Raw genomic sequence first — 20,838 nt, forward strand, 5'->3', positions numbered from 1 at the left:
AGGTAACAGTGGTGGTATAGTTGGCGGGTGTAGTTCAGCAGAAAGAAAATAGTTCCTACATGAAACTGTTCACAACAAGTTCTGTGGATTATCTTGAGTAACAGGGTCATGATTTCTGGAAAGAGACATTGCTGTTAATTTTTTCAAATGTATTTATTTAGCACTTTGATCTCCACAAGCTGAGTACCATCTAGTTACATTATATTGGAGAGAAGGCAGACATCTCTATGGCCGATATCTCCAACACTCTGCAGCTCACACCAAAACAATCTAGACTGATAAATAGCACTACAGGTAAAATGAAAAATATGTATTTTTGCTTTAAGGGTGAACTGTCCCTTTAAAGTTGACAAATATGGTCAAAAGGATTAATACAGGTTAAAGGAGCATGGAGTAAAAAAAGGTTAAAAAAAAAAAAAGAAATCAGTTGCAAAAACGCTTTGAAACAGCACTGATCTATGAAGAATAATTGATCCTGACACCTCTGCTAATCTGCTAATGATCAACAGCTTCTGTCAGTCTGTATAAAATAAGTAATGATTTTATGTGATCATCTGACGTGCAGGGGCGGCCATGCAGTGTTGGACGATGGCTTGGATATGGGCTACGTGGAGGACGGGACACCATGTGGGCCAAACATGATGTGTTTGGAGCGTCGCTGCCTCCCTGTCACGACCTTCAACCTCAGCACCTGCCCGGGCTCCTCGTCCTCTCGCATCTGCTCGCACCACGGGGTGAGTCTGCTGCTGCTGTCTGGTCCCACCCACGACATCAGAGTTCTGCTCAGGGGGAAGTAAACATTAAAGTTTGTTCTCTTTGCTCCGCAGACTTGCAGCAACGAGGTGAAGTGTATCTGTGATCCAGACTACACTGGGAAGGACTGTAGCGTGTTTGACCCCATCCCCATCCCCACACCGCCAGAGGGACCAGAGAAAAGCAGAGGTAATCACACAGAGCACGTGTGGTTTGCCTCCATGCTCTTCATGTAACCAAAATACTGGCACAGTGGATCTTCACCGCTTTAAAAAACCTGCAGTGACAGAAAAATATGCGTACACGGCTGGAATATTTAACTTTTAACTACTCAGAGGAAAACTAAATAATCTCATTTTATTTTCTGTAAGTTAGACTCAAATTTACACTGAATCTGATGCAATGAAACTTGACCAATGTCCCAATTCCTCTCAGTAGCTGTGGTGCAATTAGTCTCCTTATTCTATTTGTTACGTCTCATTAGCAACTCTAAGAACAAAACAAATACAAAATAGAAACGTGAATAAAAAGGGTTCAAATATATGAATCACAACATGTTTAATGCATATATTGAGACACAAAATAAATAAAAATACACAAATATAAAGCATAAAAGCAAATAAAAAATTACAATATAAAGAAATGTGCAAAACAAGCTTCATTTTTGGTGTTTTGCAGAATGTATTTTGTCACTCTGTTACTTGTTCTAGTACATTTGTTAAAAGGGTATTCCACTGTATCTTTACCAGGTGACAGTTTATTTGTATGTCACTGCAAAAACAGAACACGTCTGTACTGAAATGCTTTACCCAAGATATAAATGCATGTTCAACAATAGAGAGGGAAATCCTCCCCCCTCTGGTGGACCACCATCGGACGTCACTATTGTAGTCAATGGCAAGAGACAAATAATTTTTTGAAACAGTTCGAATTGTGGCAGGAATTATTACACATGATGTTTGCCAATTTATAACATAATTTTACAAGACAAGAGAGTTACAGTTTATCAAAAACAGTTGAAGTATAAGACTAAAAAAGTGAGCGTGTGTTGGTCAACTGGTCTTGTTTGTTAACATTACTGCTGATTGTTGTTCTGCTCTGTTAGCGTTAGTATCTGGGTGATGGCATAAAAAGTATTAACAGTGTACTACACATTCACCTTGCAAATGTTAATATTTAGACACTAAAACATTAAATTAAAACAAGCTTGCAACTCATGCCTTTACTAAAGGTGAATTACAAGTTAGCTCCAGCGTGTCCCTCTCCAGCTACCAGTCCCAGAGCTGCACAACTTGATCAATGAGCATGAAAACTCGTACCCTGATGCTGCTTTCATCATTCTTGCAGATTTCAATCACTGTAACCTCCAGAAAAATATTCCGAAACTGTATCAGTCTGTTACTTTTCCCACCAGAGGAAACAAAACACTGGACCAATGCTATAGCAACATTAAAAATGCCTTGAGACTCTCTCCACCCAGCTCACCCTCTGCTCAAACACAAACAATGTAAATACAGCCTCAGACACAGCAGAGCAGACAGTTTCATCACACACAAAATAAGATTTATCAACAGCTTCTTCCCTGCCACAGTGAGACTGATGGCAAAAACAAAGTACATCTGAACCCAAAAAAAGACAATGTGCAATAACCCTCACCACCCCACCCACACTTACTATGTGCAATAATGATGCTACCCATGTGTGTATGGTTACACTGTGAATTCTTGCTGCTAAGTATACTGTAATGTATAATGTGCAATTTGTCTTAATCCCAATTTTTAAATTTGTATATTTTTTATAACTATTTATAATGCTGCGCTCTCTCTCTCTCTCTCTCTCTCTCTCTCTCTCTCTCTCTCTTTCTTCTTCTTCTTCTTCTTCTTCTTCTTCTTCTTGTTTTTATATTCTGAACTTGACTTGGGAAACCCTGCACAAGAATTCCTATGTGCTTAGACTGTCTGGTTTGTGCACAAATGGCGAATAAAATCTTTGTCCTTGTCTTTGAATTTCCTGAGCGGTTTCACACAAAACTGTGACTACAAGAAACTGCAAATTTCTTAACTGGCTAAATTATGTTTTAAATTGACAAACATCATATGTGTAATACATGGCACAATTCAAAAGGGATCAAACAAGCATTTTTTTTTAAATAAGTTGCTATGGTGGACACCAGAAGGGACTCCAAGTCTCTATACATGTATGCCTTGTATTTACACAAGTTACCCCAGTCACCTATTCACTATATTATACAAGCTACTGAAACTAATTTCAGGCCCTCTCCAGCTGTGGGCCGCTCCAGTCATCACTGCTTATAAGCCTATTAACGACAGCAGTGATTATTATAAACAACTGGCGCAGGACATCAGGGCTGTATGTAACTCGCATGCTTTTTCTCCCCCTTCACTCCTTCACTCCCACAGGTCCCAGTGGCACCAATATCATAATAGGTTCGGTCGCTGGGGCCATTCTGGTGGCAGCGATAGTCCTGGGGGGAACTGGCTGGGGATTTAAGTAAGAGCTCTGGCATGTCTCCGTCTGTGTGTGCCTGCTGTGTTCCTCTGTCAGCTAACACACACGCCTGCGGCTCGCTGCTGAATGCTCCTCTGCTTGTTGTCTGATCCATACTCACAACCAGAGACCACGTGGGTTTATTGTTGGTGCTGGTCGACGTGTGGGAGATGGGTTCCCATCTGCGGGGAGGATGGGAGCATGAAAGAAAGTAGATAGAAATCCTCATTAGGCTCTTTGAGGAAATTCTCATCGTTGTATGAGTTGATTTGCCGCTGTGCGATATGCATGATGTTTATTTGATTTGCTAAAAACTGTAAAACCTTGTTCGCTGGACTTTTGAAACCAAATTTGTATCATTTGTAATGAGATAAACGAGATAAGTAGTGCTGAAATTAAGGAAGACGAGAACAGCTGTGCTTGCAAAATGAGATAATCAACCCGTCATCACAAGAAAGCAAAAGGTCGTTTCCTCTTATTACTTATGCACAATGTTTATCAGAGATCAGCAGTGCTACGCCAGCATGCATAGATAACGTTTTGACATCTGTAACAACTGATTTAGGCTGAAATTGTCAGATCAAGAAGTACCCATTATTCACCCTGCATCAGAGTGTTCATCAGTCTAGGTCAAACACAGGCAGAAGTTGAGTCAGTCCCAGTTTGAGCTGAAGACTACAAGTTGTAAAATGAAAAAAAAAAAAAGTGTTGGTGTGGAGTTAGAAAGAAGTGATCTCACCAGACTTCTGTAACTTGCTCTTCATCTTAGCTTGAGGCTAGCAGCTCATGGCTCCATTAGCTACTGCTAGCATAACACACTTAAATCTCCAACTGAACTGTCGGTGGCCGAGTTGTGGGTAATGTAGTTGCCAGGTTTTGACAAAGTAGAAGAATGCATGGAATTAAAATAAAAGGTTTATTTGTATTTTTTATCGGTCCCTCTTGAGTCTGACAGAGTTGACAGTATTGCGATGCTAAATAAGTGAAGTAGTGATGCAGATTTCCTACAATCCCAAACAGATAAATAGATTGATGAGCTCTTTCCATGCTCCTCTCTGCACGCCTGGATCTTCTTTCTGCAGTTTGTTTTACTCACACTCTACGATGCTGTGTTGCCTCATGTTAGCCTTGCTGTGGCATGCCTGCAGGATGCAGAAACTAAAATGCTTGTCTGCGACTGTTATCTGTTGCCTTTAATCTCACGACTGAAGCTTGATGATAGCATCAGACCTGCCTGGGTAGACTGCAGTTCCTTTCTGGATTACAAAACATAAACAAGTTTGAAATGCCTCTCTAATGCTTTGCTTTTAAGGCCTTGGGTTCATTGCATGTTTTTTCTGTCTTTCACTCTGACTCTCGGGCACATTAAACAACAGTTGATGGTCTTACCTGTCGTTCTACTTCACTTGTTGTCTGTCTTTTTTGTCTGCTCCCTCCATCTTGTTCCTGCCTCACTGCGGCTCCAGGAACATCCGGAGAGGAAGGTACGATCCCGCCTTTCAGTGCTGATCCTGAAAACATTGTCTTGAATTACCGTTCATTATGTCAACGTAACGCCATCTGTTTTATAAGAATCCTTCAACTTCTTTATCCGTTGGGAACCTTAAATATATTTCTATATATCTATATCTATTCTGTTTTTTAATTAATGTTTATTTGTATAGGGACACGTATAAAGCATGAACCAATGCCACAAACTACAGCATTTATGTGGCCTATCCTAGATTGAGGTCCCCTTCCATAGATGGTCGTTTAAGATACACCAAACTTAAGTCAGTCATATTTTTGGTATCACTATCTGTAATCCTAGATTGTTTAGTTATTATTTGTACTGCATGTCCCCTCATTAATTTGGTTGCCATTTCTAGAATATAGCTGCAGTGACGACTTTGTAATGTTCATTTCATAAGAGTTTAAATAATAAAAGGTTCACGCCTCTTTTAAGTTTTTGGTTATTTTTGTTATTCTTTTATTCGTCTGCATTACAACTGCAACGATGAACAATTACGTTTATTTTGATAATTCTTTAATTGTTAGTCATTTTTATTTAATTTTTTTTGTAAAAATGTCAAACATTTGATGGTTTCAGGTTCTCAAACAAGAGAATTTCCTCATCTTATGATATTTTAATTTGAACGTCTTTGGGTTTTGGACAATAATTTGGATGTCACCTTGTGCTCCATGAAATCATCGACCTGTTTGCTAGAAAAAAATGTTGGCATTGAATGTTTATGCAAACCATGGATACATTACATTTGCATGCTATTGAGAAGTGGATAAGTTCAAAGTTTATGTTTCAACAGTGCTGTGGTTAACGTGGTTATGGTTAAGCACAAAAACCACTTTGGTATGGCTAAAAAAAGATCATGTTTGGCTTAAAATGCTTGTTTTGAAGGCACAATCTTGGCAGGAAAAGGGGCGATGTCTCAGTAAAAAACACAGCTGCTTTTGGTGGCACTATCCCCGCCATCGGGTTGCTACATAACACCTATGATTGGAGCCCAAAAGCTGACGGGACACAGCAATAACTGGCTAAAACGCAGACAGTTTTGTTTGTTTGTTGGTCTCAAATAGTGGTCACACCATCCATGTCCCCTCCTGATGACAAGTCAGCTCCCATATTCTGTCACTTTAGAAACTTTGATACATGTATGAAACTGCAACTGTAAAGTATCTATGGTTTGCCGAAATGTATAATGCCAATTTTTTTCTGCCAACTGGGTTGACATGCTTATAGACCAATACAGAAGTATAAGTAAGTATATTTCTTAGTGTATAATCACGTGAAAATAAGAAATGTTACGTTTTTGTTTCCTGTTTTGTTTCCAGTGAGCCGTTTATATCTTATCAAAGGATTCCACCATGTTACGCCACTGAGTTTCTACAGTCGCCCAAAACGGGCAAACCAAACACTGGCTCTAGATAGGGTCATTCACATTTTCATGTCGGCTACCGTACTTAGCAGCCCCTCCACGAGAAACACCAATTTTTAACGTGAAGCTGCTTTATTCAGTGTTCTTACCGCTTTAAATGATCGGGTCTGTTTCGAGACTAAGAGACCTCTGTGGATAATCCCGGGCTCCCAGTACAAACCTCCTGACCAATGAACACTGAAGGGATTCTAACCAGGAGAAGTTTCAGCTGGTTGTAATCTACAGCCTCACCACTAGATGTCACTAAATTCCATTAAATCCTACACACTGTTCCTTTAAAGGTCCAATGTGTAGGATTTAGTGGCATCTAGTGGTGAGTTTGCAGATTGCAAACTTCTCTCATGTGCCAAGTGTGTACAAAAACGTGAGTGGCGCTATCTATTGTAGAAACAATATGGCGGAGTCCGTGGAAGAGGACCCATTCTGTTTGTAGATATAAATGGTAACAAAACATGATTCTGATTTTCAGGTGATTGTAAATTAATGACGATAAAGTGATGAATATTATATTCCATTTCTGCCAATATATTCCCCTAAATTCTAGACACTGGACCTTTAAATGAAAAGAAGAACCTGAAAATTAATCTATAAAGCAAATAATCATGTGTCGTGGCTCTCATCAGTCTCTTCCATGTTTTAATTCGTCTCAGCTGTCCTGTTGGTTCTGCCAGATTCCTCAGTGTTTTTCTTCCTCTTCCTCCCTCCTCTTTATTTTCCCCTCCTTATCTCCTCCTCTTCTCTCTCCACTTCATTCCTCTTCTCTTTCCAGATCTTCGGGAGTCTGAGTCGTATCTCTTTGCTGTCCTGTCTTCCTTACACTGTGTCCAGTCCGCTCCGAGGAGACAAAACAAAGATGTCTTCCACTTACAAGCCCTCAGACCTTTTCTGTTTTTTGATGTCATTAACCGTGCTCCGTTTATATTCTCCTCCTGGAAAGCCTCATTATGATTATTATTTTTAACTGCAGTATGGAAGCCAAGAGGACACGTTCCCACCGGAACTGAAAGGCTGTCAGGGATTGTCTGGTTCCAGATGCTGACATTGTCGGTTTTGTTTTCCCTTACACTGGTTACAGCTGATCTTCTGCCATAGCGACTGTTATCGTCCTTTACCCCTTTAAGTGATTTCATGGAAGAAGGCCATGTGCTTTTCCTCGTCGGGACATTTTTTTGGGAAGCCCTTTGTTTCAATACATATTTAACCTCATGGAGAACACAACCACGTCCTCTCAGTGGTGTGACTTTAACTGCAATAGAAGTGTATAAATATCACCAAATAGTGAGTGTTGATATTTTATGTGTATGTGAGGGTTGTTTTTTTGTGCTAGGCCTTCACATTCCACAGTAATAGCCATATGTTTGCCTCTTATGCTGCCTTTCATTATCAAACAGTAGTCCATCCCTAAATCAATGCTTCTACATAACATGCATCAATGTATGAATGTATAGTTCAGACCTGCAAGAACGCTCGCTGTGTCTCAGATGAAGTACTTTTCGGTACTACATGCCGAATGTTTTACCCCGCTGTATGATATGTAATCCGTATACAACCAATATGCATACAAGTATGCTAAACATGGGTGCTGATGTACATAGTGTATCATAAGGTTGACTCATTAAGACAGCAGTGACTCACTGCCGCTCTGAATGGAAGCACAAGTGTGCCTCTCAGCGTAAAACTGCTCATTTCGGGGATGTAATTAGCGAGAGGATGTGAATCTTTGCAGTTTAGAGGAGTCTGAGCTCCAAAATTGTTGGATGCCTGCACTGGGTTGCACCAGCTCTGTGTAAGTTCTCTCCTTTGTAAGAGGTTTGTAACTTAATCAGCTTCTAAAATCGGTTGCACCACGATCCTTGGGGCAAAACCTACAGTTTTAAGTCATAACTAAGGCAAGTGGCCAATCAACGGTGAAAGGTAGGGGTTCATTGTGATAGTTATGGTGCACATCAGCTTTCTGGTCGGCATGAACTACTTTTAATTGAAGCATACTGTAAGCTAGATCGATATTGAAATGCTATATCACTAAATTAAGTCTCGAGTGGTTTGAAAAAATGATGTGTGGCTGAAAAAACTGCAGTTTTATCATTGAGTGTAATTTTGTGAGTTTTTATGATTTATACCTTAACTGTTAACTGTTTAGCTGTTACTTAGAGTTATGTTGTCACTTATCTTTAAGGTGCAACCGCTTTTTTTTTTGTTTTTAGCCATGCATAAATCAATACTAAGTAATAAGTTACATTACAACTGGAGTTCACAATCTCACTCCCAACTCATCAAATTCCAGCTCTTGGTCAGTGGCCCTATACGTGAAACTCATAGACCGCTACCGTGACGTCCCCCATTGATTTGTGAGCTTTCGGCCATCACCATTGTTTTGTATGGTTTGTGACCATATTTGGAAGAGAGGGTGTGGTGAGTGGGTGGGTGGGTGGAGCTGTAGAGCAGCGAGGGGTGGATCTGACTCATAGACTGTAGCGAGGCCTCACACGCAGTCTGTTGCTCGTGCTGGGCATTTAAACACGAGGGCCTATGGGGACTGACTGGCTTCTGGAGCCAGCCTCAAGTGGCCATTAGAGGAACTGCAGTTTTTGCCAATTATGTGTTGAAAAATGTAGGTTAAAAAAGCCCTTTGATTTTAGGTTAACCTATTTAGGTTTAGTAAACAAAGGCACGTGGTCAGGTTTAGAGTAAAACATGGTTCAGCTTAAAATAAGTAACATAACGTTTGCTACTAACACAGTGTGACATACGTGCATCGTATGCTATATATACTAGTGTGCTACGTTGATATCAAAATAACTCGACTGGTTTTGGTTTCACATCAAAGGCTCTGATCAAGTTGTGGTATTTGACAAGTTGGGAGTGAGACTGGTTTGGACTAGGCTAAGTTTGAACTTACTCACAGCTGGGGCAACAAGCTACAGGGCCTCAGAATGGTATAGGTGTGTTGTATGTTTCATACATCCCTCTGAGAGATTTTCAAGCTACAAAATTATGACATAGATCACTGGTTCCCAACCTTGGGGTCCTAAACCACACTTTCATTCATTTCTCTGGAGGAAACTAAGTGAATTTTTTGTTTAAAAGTTTCAATTATTCAAGATAGAACTTAAGAAAATATTCTCACAGGATAAGGGCACAGTGAAGACCTGAACACAAGTTATATTCAGAGAGTCTTCACTCAACAGCCTCGTCCTGCATTAGGAAAGTGCGCAGTAAAACAACTCAAGAGCCAACAGAACAATGACCAGATGTTAGGGAGAAGAAAACACTGAATTCGTCAAAAAAGACCATTTAAAAAGAACCATTTAAATATCTATGATTGTTAAAAAATAAAAACAAAATACAAAATACAGACAGAGAATCGTATAAAAAGCTCCAGAAAATATCAGCAAAACTAATGTAATAGTCACAGTAAATTATCTGCTGCATTGAATATAATACGAAATATCCATAAAATGACACTTCGTCAGGTGTCATCGGTTGATTCAGTCATAGAATGGATGGATCCCTGAAGTAAAAAGGTTGGGAACCAGTGGCATAGATCACAGATTTCCAAGCTCAGATTAACCACAAAATGTCCCTTGATTCCACACGTGTACAAAAATTAATATTTGGCTTCTATGTGCTCAGTCACCCTGAGGTAACCGTAGAAATGGCAATTTGAAATATGCTTTATCTCTAAATGGTGTCAGACAATTTAATTATGACTGAACAGATCATATGATAAGCAATAAATATGTACATTTAAAAGATAATTAATTAGTAGAGTGTGTTCAAGGGTAAAAGTGGAGGGAAAAGAGTCCAATTCTGCAGCTTTTATGTGCATCACTCTCCATTTGTCCTCTCCTATCACAGGAGAGTCTTAAATCAGGTTTAGAGGATGTTACTATGTACGAAGTCTGCTTGAGAAGCTTCTTATCACTAGATAACAATAAAGAATAGCACAGGTGCCAGAAGAGATGATCCAAGTTACACTGCCAGTCAACCCACAGTAGCATTAAAGGAACATGTTGTCATTTTCTCTGCCTCTGAAATTACAAACAATTTTAAAAAAAAAACTAAATTACATTCCTAATTGACTAAAGGTTAATCACGGACATTGGTTTTTGAAGATGTGAACCTTTTTGACTTGTAATAGCATGTGAGGTTAAAAATCCAATCTAAAATGTCAACGTGTGTCCCTTTAATCATACTTGAACTCTTTATTCCATATGTATAAACCTAATACTCAAGGACAGACTCGGCTGAAAGCTCAGGTCACACTGTGTTTACCACCATCGTTTGTGATCATACGTTGTATTTGGACTCATCAGAGGACTTTGGCGCCATTCACACACGGAAGTCGACATTGTTTAGTCTTACAACGAGATAACCAGTATTAGCGTATAATGTAAATACTCATATTACTGTATATTAAAATATATCTGAATAACAGTGACTGTGCGTTGAATTTGATATGTGTCTGGAAAACATCTGCTAATGGAAAAACTTCCAAGAAACTTGGGTAAAATTTATAGTAGAGTTCAAAATTCTGTTTGCATAATTTCACAATAATATATGAGTTACACTTACATTGTCTTATTTCCCTGCTTGCGATACCAGCAGTAAGTATTATCACAGTTTACCACAAAAATGACGGTGATGTTGCAACATATTTACAAACTTGAGCATGATGACATATACGAAAAGTGTTCGTATGGATGAAGCATTATGAAAGTACTCTTTTGTTGTGATAAATCGCTCAGCTTTGATGAGTATTTGTCAAAATATTAGTGTACAGCCATGAAACATTTATTACATGAAATGGAAGTGCATTTCAGGATTAAAACTGTTACATTTCAGTCAGAAACACTTAAGTCAAAGAAAACTTTATTTCCATTTGCAGTATTAGATTTGGCTGTATGGCTCTGTTCTGGGGCCCCTTTAATTTTCTTAGGCCTTCCACGCGCCTATGGAAAGCCTAAGGCGGAAAGAGCACACCTCTCTGCCCATCCACTTGCAAACAAGGAAAGCCTGAGGCTAGAAGGGAATCATGTGATCTATCAGCTGACTCTCTTCCATCAATCAGCTGCTCCATCAGTTGATTGGGCTGTTTGAGATCAGCTGATGTAGCTGGGATGTGAGCGGAGCCTGACATTATGTCCTGCCTGAACTAATGCTGTGCTCAGTTAGAAACATTTCCATCCATCCATTTTCTTCCGCTTGCCTGGGGCTGTTTTGCAGGGCTGGCAGACTAAGCAAAGTCTAAATGTCCCCAGCAATGCTTTCCAGCTCCTCCTGGGGGACCCCAAGGCGTTCCCATGCCCAATGAAATATGTTATCCTTCCAGCATATTCTGGGTCTGCCCTGGTGCCTCCTACCAGTGGGACGTGGTCGGCGCACCTCTAATGGGATGCCAGGAGGCATTCTGATTTCTTGAACCACCTCAATCTCCCCTTTTGAGGTGAAGGCGCATCTCTGCTCTTAGCTCCCTCTGGATTTCTGAGCTCCTCACCCTATCTCTAAGGCTGAGCCCAGCCACCCTATGGAGGAAACTCATTTCAGTTGCTTACATTTATGTTCTCATTCTTTCGGTCACCAAAGCTCATGAAAAGAGATGAGAGTCTTAGCTGGTTGGACATATAAATCAAGAGCTTTGCCTTTCGGCTCAGCTCCCTCTTCAGCATAAAGGTCCAACACCTGCATCGCTGCTAACCGCCTGTCCGTCTCATGCTCCATTTTATTCTCTCTCATGAACATGACCCTGAGATACTCACTCTCATTCATCTGGGGCAGTAACCCTCTTCCAATCTGGAGGGAGCAATCCACTGGTTTCTGGCAGAGGACCATGGCCTCAGACTTGGAGGTGTTGACTCTAGTCCTAACCCCTTCACACTCAGCTGCAAACTACCCCAATGCATGCTGGAGGTTATGGTGTGATGAAGCCAACAGAACCACATCATCTGCAAAGAGCAGAGACGTAATTCTGAGGTCCCCAAACCAGACACGTTCCTTCCCCCTCTGTGATACTGTGACCAAGTCAGTTAAACTTCAAGGATATCAATCTGTCTGTTGAGGAAGTACAAGACCAAAGCCAGAGTGTGAAGGCAGTTAAATCCAATTTAGCACCTATGGGATGATATGTATCGGTGCATCAGATGCTGCCAAGAACCACCTCAGACTGTCCAGGAGCTCAATGATGCCCTGATCTAGGTCTGGGAGGAGATCCCCCGGGACACAATCTGCCTATTCATCAGGAGCATGCCCAGATGTTGTCAGGAGTGCATACAGGCACGCAGGGGCCGTACACACTAGTCACATTATGAGTTGCTCTGATAAAATTATTTTTAAAAATTTGAGCAGTGTAGATTTACGCTGCAGCTGTGATGAACCTGTGCTGGTGAAGAGTTAACTTGAAACTGGCCTGTAGTTTCCCCCTCTTTGTAAACAGGCTGTATTTGTAAATATTTGTAAATATTTATTGAACGTCAGTGATGTTTCTGCAGCTTGTGTTGAGGACTGGGATGTTATCCGTGTCTCTCACAGTATGAACATAAATATGTTCTTAATACAAGTAAAAACTAGATTAATATTTAGTTTGCCATATGTGAATATGAATCACAGCAGTTCAGGAACTTAAACCTGGGGTTAAACACCTGTGAGCTGGGGGAAGTGGGGAGACATCAACCAACACACTGCATGAAGGAGAACAGAATAGCTCAAAGATAAGAACTTCAAAGTTGACTTCAGTTTTGGACGTCTTGGCCCAAAAACCTTAAAGGAAAAAACATCAAGTCAAAAGTAAAGGGAGCAGTAGTTTAAACATGGACCAACCAACCACCCCGGGCTATCCGGGCTAATTCCCCAACTAAATTACTATTTTTCCTAAAGTAAGACAGTGTAGGATTTATTGTAGGAATGTGTAGGAATTATTCTCCTGTGTGGCGCCCAATTTATACATTGTTTTATTGGTGATAAATCTACGCTGTGCTATAATATACTTAACGTAACAGCATCAAGATAAAAACTACAGAGTGCTTCTAAATCTCTGACTTATCTAGATTTTAATAAGTGGAAACAGTTATTACTGACTTTATTTTATTCCTTAAAAACAGTAGACGGATACAAATGAAAATAATTAACAAACTGTGAGGACAGAAGAGGACATGACACTTAAACGTTAAAGACCTGACTGACGAATGATCACTGACATCTTCAGATCTACTGTTGAGTGTTAAACTCTGACTCTCAGCTGTCTTCAGATATCTGACTCCCCAGAGTCTCCTTTGCCCTCCGGTTGTCTCCAGTCAGCGTAGATCGACTCCTCGTAGTCTCCCATCCCCTCAAACTCAACATCAGGGGACTCTGAGGCCAAAAGTGCTGCTCCCTCTGGTCCAAGAAAATCCTGAGAGAAACACCCCAAAAATAATTTATGATTAAAATGACTCTTAGAACTGTTCCGTAACTACTGTATACAAACAACTTTCACACTCTTTAGATGAATCAGTATTTTTTCAAGGCTTTCTCTTATTACGGTCGTTTAAGTTTTCCTTATTTCCAACATTTAGGAAACAAGCCTTTTGTTTTCATGTCACTCAAGAATAGCAGCACAATGTAATGACATCCTGCGTAGCTTCAAAGTTTTAAATTCCTTATTTCTGGTAAATGAGAGGCACTTGTTGAAGGTATATTATGCAGAATATTCCTAAAATAACGAAGTACACAACACAAAAATTAGGGTGACAGACGCTCACTGACAGCCTGGCATTGGCCGATGGCTGACTGTGTTTGGTGTGTCAGGGCCTCAAGAGACACAGCGCAGAAAAAATGCACATATAGCAAGGCAAAATGCCAAATGAGAGTGAATCTGGGGCTGACTTTACTTTCATTAGCAAGTAAAAATGATAATCCTGCATAGTGTACCTTTAAGTAAATATGTTCCTTAAACTCACCTCATCACCCATCTCTGCGTACTTCTCTGCAGATGTCAGCATCTGCTTTTGAGTGACAGTGAGGTTGTAGAGTTTGAGAGCCTCCTGTTTAAACAGAGACGGGACAAAAGTAAGTAAGAATGACAAACTAAATAAATAAGAACTGTTTGATTGGTGGTTTTCAGCAAAGAGAACAATTGATTGATTATATGATGGACTGAAAATAATAAAGGTTGAACTGCACATTTTCCCTTTAACTTGACAGTGTGAATTTGAATCTCGGCCATTTTCTTGCTTTAGCAGTGTTATGTTAGTGTAACTGTCAGATGAGGACAAACTGTGTGTTCCTTAGTTTAGTTTTTGTAATGTTAGATGAGACAGACGACATATTTAATATTTCCTCTCACCATCCTGGGTGTGAAGTGTTCAGCCTGAAGCCCCCACTGTTCACTGTAGGCTTTATAGTACTGCAGGTTCTGCTTCATGACCTGGTCCTCAGATTCAAACAGGAAGTAGCTGTACACACAGGGCACCGCACTGCGGCCGTCGTTCACTGGTCAGAGATAAAACAGCAGATACACAGATGAGTGCTGGTGTTATAAGAGCAGTGATGAAAAGCTCAGTTACAGTCGTAAACTTACTCTTATAATAGGCATACTGCAGGTAGTGGTAAATGGTGGCCACAAATTTCTCCACGAAATAACCCCCGACATTAGGCTTCAAGTTTTCTTCACATCTGAGCTTACAGCGTAACACGTCAACGTAAACATCTGTGGGAAAGCAAAGCAGAAGTTATTCAGTGAGAATAAAACCAGAGACAGTAGTGGAAGTATTCAGACCCTTTACTTAAGTACCAATACGTGAATGTAAAAGTACTTAATTCCAAGGAAAAGTGCTGCATTATAATCCTTATTTAAAAGAACAAGTATTGTCAACAAGATGTGCTCAAAGTGTCAACACAAAAGTACTCATTTTGCTGTAAAATAGCCACTGCGAGTCTTATATTAGAGCTGGGGTAGGCAGAAATCTATCCCTCCTCCTGCAGCTCTCCCGTCTGCGTCTTAAGCCCCTCCCACCAGATGACCACGGTCATATGCACGTGCTTCATACAGTAACCCAGTGTTTCCAAGACATTGATTTATAGCTGCCCTCAGTTCATTCACTCAGCCCCTCCTTGCCCCGCTCTCCTCTGTCTCTGTTTATCAGACAACAAATGTTCACCTCGCTCTCCGCCGCTGTGGAATGCTTTCTTGGGAGGAGAGGGAGGCAGCAGCTTGGGAGACTGACCTTTGGTCTGCGGTCGTAGCAACTTTCATTCATTCATTCACAAAAACATGAAGAAAAAACACATGTACAATTCAAATGAAGTAATGGAGAAATGGAGCACCCTGATAAGTTATCGAAAGCTTGAGAATAGGGTCCCAGACATAAAGCAAATTGTATTTAAAATGTGTTTATGAAAGCGTTGTCTAGATTAAAGAAAAGGCAGTGCATACAGAACACCTAAGGCGAAACAAAACCTAGAGACTAAACACATTTATTCCATCAGTCTTAACATTGGTCAGGTAAGACAACATACAATAAAAGTTGAATTCGGCCAGCATAAGCCCATTTGGTGCAGGGTGTCACAGCGGGCTTGTGGCCAGCAGCAGCTCAGGGTCTAACCTGTTTGCTGGCTGGATTAGTGTTGTGGCGCCCACGGACTGGGTTCCATCTCTGGAGCTGCTGCCCACCGTCCTCCAGGCAAAGTGGTCTTTTGCGGCAGGGAGTGAGGTGGAGGACACACTGTGATTGAGGCTCTTGCTAATGTTAGCTACATAAACGTGAACTTGAAGCTGTGAGCCTTTAGCTCAGGTTAGCAGAAAGCTAAACTATTGGCAACATTTTAGTTTAGTTTATTTGTTTCTTTTTTTTCTAGAGCATTTCATTTTTTGATTGTTATCAGGATGTAAATGGAATTTCATCAAATATAACAGAAAAAACACATGTAAAATAAGTTGCCTACACTAGCTTTAATATTTTAGTTTAGTCTAGTTTATTAGGATCCCCATTAGCTAACAGCCTAGCATCAGCTAGTCGTCCTTGGGTCCAAATACATCTCAGGTAGAGCTAGTTTTATCTGCCTCATATACAGTTAGGTAGTGTGGTCCAGTGGTTCCTAACAGGAGGGTCGGATTTTATTACAAGGATAAATCTGAGAAGTTGTGAGATGATTTATGGGAGAGGAAGGAGGAAAAACAACTTTGAACACTGCAAGCCAAAAAGGTAGATGACCACTGGTTTAATATTTAATATATGTTGCATTTTATTATCTTATTATATGTGTTTTTATGATGAATCTAAATTTAAAAAGTAACTATAGCTGTCAGACAACCGTAGTAAACTAAATACGTCATACCAACCTGCTATGACTGCGTAGAAGTCAGTGTGTGGCGTAAGCTGACTGATCCCTTCACAGTCAGCCTGACAGAGGTCATACTCGTGGAGGTAAAGTCTCAGAGCGTCCTCCATGTGTTCAACACCCGTGCTGAAGTCACCTGAGTTGATGAGTTTCACTCCTCTCACAAAGGAGGCCTAGAAAGGAAACGATTGATCCACGTTTTCACTTCAGAAACTGGGACCAGAAGATTTGTAATGCTGTTGATGTGAGATTAAACTGTACGCTGTGTGTTGTACAGAGAATGGGCAGGTGGTCCTCACCTCATGTTGTTGTTCTTCGTGGTCGGTGAGGTAGCCGCTCAGGTCGTACTGGCTCTTGTACTCCTCCATCAGCTGCCGCATCTCCTGGTCCTCAGGGTTCTTCTGGAGGTAGGTGTAGGCACATGGGATGGCGCTCTGCAGATCATTGAGCTGGGGGAGAAACTCTGAATTACATCAGTTGTTGTTGGGAGGATTAGTGACAGAGACATTCAGTGTTTTGTTTCTTGTGTTGTATAACTTGGTAGGATGCTACAGGCATGGGCGGATTATGAGACAACAGGTCCCTGGGCACAGACAAGTAAAAGGCCCTGCCACCCTTTTACACAGGAGTGGAGACACACACTAAGACTTGGTGATTTTGCCTCTTTTTTGTTGTAGTTCTTTTGTGTTATTTTATGTACCTTTTGGTTGTTTTGTGTGTCTTTGAGGTCATTTTGTGTCTTTTTGTGATTTTTTTTGTTTCTTTGAGGTCATTTTGTGTCTGTTTCTGGTTGTTACGTGTCTCTTTGTGGTCGTTTTGCCACCTTCTGTAGTTGTATTGTGATTCCGTGAGGTTACTTTTGTATCTTTTATTTTTTTTGGTTGTTTTGTGTTTCTTATGTGTTTTTGGTGGTTGTTAAACATATTCTGTGTCTTTTTGCAGTTCCTCTGCATCTCTTTGTGATCATTTTGAGCCTTTTCCTGGTCATGTTAATATGAGTCACATTTTGCAGGCCGGGGGGCGGGCTGACTCTTTGGCCCCAGTAATCTATCCATAGAGGATACCTCAACTCATCTCAACTCAACTTTATTCATATAGCACCCTTCATACAAACATGCAGCCTAAAGTGCTTCACATGGTAAAACTGGAAAGACACAGGCACAAGACAATAAAATATTAAAAAAGCAAACCAACTAAAACAGAACAAACTAACATGAGTGACTCCATAGAATAAAAACAGAGTGAATAGATAAATAGAATAGAAATAAACAGGAGAGGTTAAGAAAATGGTAAAAGCCAATGGTTAAAATTTAAAAAACAAGACTGTAATATTAAAAGTCAGATTAGAAAAGGTAGGTCTTTAATTTATGTTTAAAAATACAGAGAGAGCCTGTCATTCAAATTTCCAGAGGTAGAGAATTCCACAGGTTTGTTGTGTTTAATTCTAAAAAACACTACAAACACTATTTATTACTGGTTATTTTGGGGTATTTTGCCCTTTTAAAATACAGAGGGGACTGGAGAAAGACTATGATAAAGGTCTTGAGCTAGATCCAAAGTACTGGACTCAACTGAGCCGAAGGGATACGACTGAGGATGCAATCTACCATTTAATTGTTTTTCTTTAAAGGCACCATTTTTGTTGCTTGTCATTCAGTATATCTGTAATTCCTGATAAGTAATTTGCGGCTGTATTATTGCTCATATTGCTACTGATCCCTGGAATCCATTTTTAAGACAACTTCAGGTCTGCTGGTTTACTGGAACACATTTAAGGTCTCAGAAAATGAATCCAGATATCACTTTATCATACATCTCTGTGCAAGGCAGAATGAGTGTTTCTTTGGGATCAACATGCAACATGAATAAAACGACTGTATAAAAGAACACAAACATTTATATGGCACAACACAGTCCCTGAGTCTACATACTTAAAATGTGTGGAGTGCTAAATAGTAAAAATAATGAAATAACAGTGATGTTAAAATACTGACTTGATTTTGTCAGTAAATGTGATGGACTTTGTGTTGATTTATCCTCGTTGAGATGGTGTATGTATTTTAAATTATTTTAGTTTTACAAAGTCCTTAAAACTGGCTGTGCTATGTTGATATGAGGTGTCCTGTAACTTTGTGTGTCTCACCCTGGAGTGCGCAAAGTGCAGATATCTGTATGCAGATCTTCTGCTGAAGTCGTACAGGATGTGCCTGCTGGGAGGGGGGAGCTGCAGCGCGGGGAAGTGCTCCCTGCACTTCTTCTGACAGGACGCTCTCATCATAACGTGCCAGTAGACGCGGAGCTCCTGGTTTCCCCCAAAGGCAGGTTCTTCATGTCTGCTGCTGTTACAGTGCAGCACGCAGTACCTCACACTGTCTCTAAGCAGCCGGAGCAAACGCAAACTCAGCTCCAAATATTGGATCGATTCAGTCCAGTTCTCTGCTGCGTAATGATCCAAAGCCAGTCCATACGCAGTGGTGAGCGGCACCAGCTCATCTGTGGGGAAATTAATGAAGCTGTAGTTTTCATATTGCGCGGCTGTCATAAAAACAAAAGTCAAACAAAGCAAAGCGTGTCCTTTGGCGCAGAATACAAGCATGATAAGATAATAACCCACATATTAGTCTGCTCCCTCTGTCTGCTCCGGCTGGCTTCACTGTCTGAGTGGTGGTCTGCTCAAATGCTTAGGGGTCTGTGGGAATTCCGGGATTGGGCCTTTCAGAGGTTAGTGGCTCAGGTTTCTCTGTGCAGGCCTTCAGCTGTCACACACTGCTGGGTTGCTTTATTTGGCACAATGATATGCGTGCGTAAAAGTGACCGCTTGTGCGCATTGTTGACTTATTTGTTGTTTGCTCACTTAGGTTTACTGTCAGCATAAATATGATACATTAAACTGCAAGAACATAAATGTAAGTCCCGTAGTTTATTATAAAAGGTCATTTAGAGTTTTAGGATGTGCTAATTATATGTGTGAATCAGAGGGCTGCGTTTTGTTCTCAGCAGTTGTTGCTCTGCCCTCAGTAGTTTTGGGATTGTTACTATTTGTTCCTCTCATATTGAGACGTCTCCTGGATGTGGGACAGGAAGTGAACTCCCTCGCAGACTAGACTGGACCTCTTTTTCTACTCCACTACTTGAGAGCGCTTCTTCAAAGTTTCACAGCATTAGTGGAAAACTGGAAGTGTGGGGCTCTCAGGCTACTTTACGGCTCTGACTGATCCACGGAGGCGGGTCTGTGTGCTGCTGGATACAGCGGTGCTGGAGAGTCAAGCCAAACAGAAGTAAAGGCGAGTTCTCTTTCAAAATAAAAGCAGGAAATGGACAAAAATAAATAAAATTAAAAATAATAATAAAATAAAATTAAGTAAATGAAATTGAATAAATAACATAGTGATAATAATAATAATAATAATAATAATAATAATAATAATAGTCCAGATGCATTCTTCACCAAATCCAATGCCATTTTAACAACAAAATAATAATAATAACAATGATGATGATGATGATTATATATATATATTAAATTTACAAAAATTCTGAATGCTTTTTAAAATGTGTATTTATTTGTTAGAACAAGTTTGTTGAAAGATGTTGCATCTCTGTCTACATTTTTTGACCCGCACATTTTGCATGCAATGCAGTTCCTTTTTGTGTTGACCATTGACAGGTTTTTGTGCAGCCGAAAATAATCTTTGGTATCATTTTTTGGCGCTCAGGAACATAATTTAAGTTCTACGGTGCTCTCCTGCCCCTTGGTTGCTTGCTGATGGATTGGTTCAAAGAAAGTGGATCATGACTTGTTGGGAATGAGTACCATTGATGATAGCTAACTCAGGATATGGACTGATTGGTGACACACTTTTTAAATATCATCCTTTTCAATCAGTGGGCGTGGGAGATGGTATCAGTTTTCAAGTCAAAAGGCTTTAGTCCAAATGAAGTCATGAGTCAAGTTCAGTTACAAATCTTTTTTTATTTTGTCAAGTCAGATCTAAAGTCATAAAACTTGTGACTCTAGTCCAAGTCACATGATGCAAGTCCACACCTGTGGTGTCCTCAAAATAGGTCTCCACTGAAAAATTAACACACCATTATACACAAGTAATGTATCAGAAATAACATCTAAGTTTTAAATACGTTATAATGGTTTGAATGGCTGACCTATGAGAAAATTGTGTTTTATCTAAATCTATTTATTTAACCAGGAAGTACCACTGAGATTGAAATTCTCTTTTACAAATGAGACCTGGCCAAGGTAGCAGCCAATCAGAACACATTTAAAATGCAACAAATACATCATATAAAAATCCACAATAAAACAACAACTAGT

The 20,838-nt window shown here is 40.2% G+C and overlaps 2 protein-coding genes across 7 annotated transcripts in view; one reads left to right on the top strand and one right to left on the bottom strand.

Annotated features, from left to right (window-relative positions):
* adam11 (ADAM metallopeptidase domain 11) overlaps positions 1-8,596 on the top strand; it is a 45,487-nt gene extending 36,891 nt beyond the window's left edge. Inside the window, exons 23-27 of one of the 6 annotated variants that reach the window (XM_049563666.1) lie at positions 566-734; positions 828-942; positions 3,174-3,264; positions 4,728-4,745; positions 7,162-8,596. In XM_049563666.1, coding sequence (XP_049419623.1) covers positions 566-734; positions 828-942; positions 3,174-3,264; positions 4,728-4,745; positions 7,162-7,198 — 430 coding nt within the window. In that variant the 3' untranslated portion in view covers positions 7,199-8,596. Of the gene's footprint in view, positions 1-565; positions 735-827; positions 943-2,689; positions 3,115-3,173; positions 3,265-4,727; positions 5,142-6,963 lie in introns of those variants that run through there. The other 5 variants (XM_049563668.1, XM_049563664.1, XM_049563667.1 and 2 more) reach the window with 5 other exon arrangements.
* A 4,838-nt stretch (positions 8,597-13,434) lies between these two features.
* LOC125880871 (endoplasmic reticulum protein SC65-like) lies at positions 13,435-19,104 on the bottom strand. The gene is made up of 7 exons (XM_049563680.1): positions 18,652-19,104; positions 16,808-16,957; positions 16,510-16,681; positions 14,749-14,877; positions 14,515-14,660; positions 14,129-14,212; positions 13,435-13,581 (listed from the first exon to the last, which is right to left on the bottom strand). Exons 1-7 carry the CDS (start codon positions 19,102-19,104, stop codon positions 13,435-13,437), a joined length of 1,281 nt encoding a protein of 426 aa, XP_049419637.1.
* Between the last annotated feature and the right edge of the window lie 1,734 nt (positions 19,105-20,838).

Source organism: Epinephelus fuscoguttatus, linkage group LG20 (genome assembly GCF_011397635.1).
Source record: "Epinephelus fuscoguttatus linkage group LG20, E.fuscoguttatus.final_Chr_v1".
Taxonomy (NCBI): domain Eukaryota; kingdom Metazoa; phylum Chordata; class Actinopteri; order Perciformes; family Serranidae; genus Epinephelus; species Epinephelus fuscoguttatus.

Excerpts from the sequence above, each read along its gene's own strand:
- LOC125880871 (XM_049563680.1), bottom strand. The coding sequence starts at position 19,104 with ATGCTTGTATTCTGCGCCAAAGGACACGCTTTGCTTTGTTTGACTTTT. Across the intron at positions 14,213-14,514 it reads AACACTTCACACCCAGGATG|GAGGCTCTCAAACTCTACAA; the intron begins GTGAGAGGAAAT and ends CTGTTTAAACAG. Across the intron at positions 13,582-14,128 it reads ACGCAGAGATGGGTGATGAG|GATTTTCTTGGACCAGAGGG; the intron begins GTGAGTTTAAGG and ends TGTTTCTCTCAG.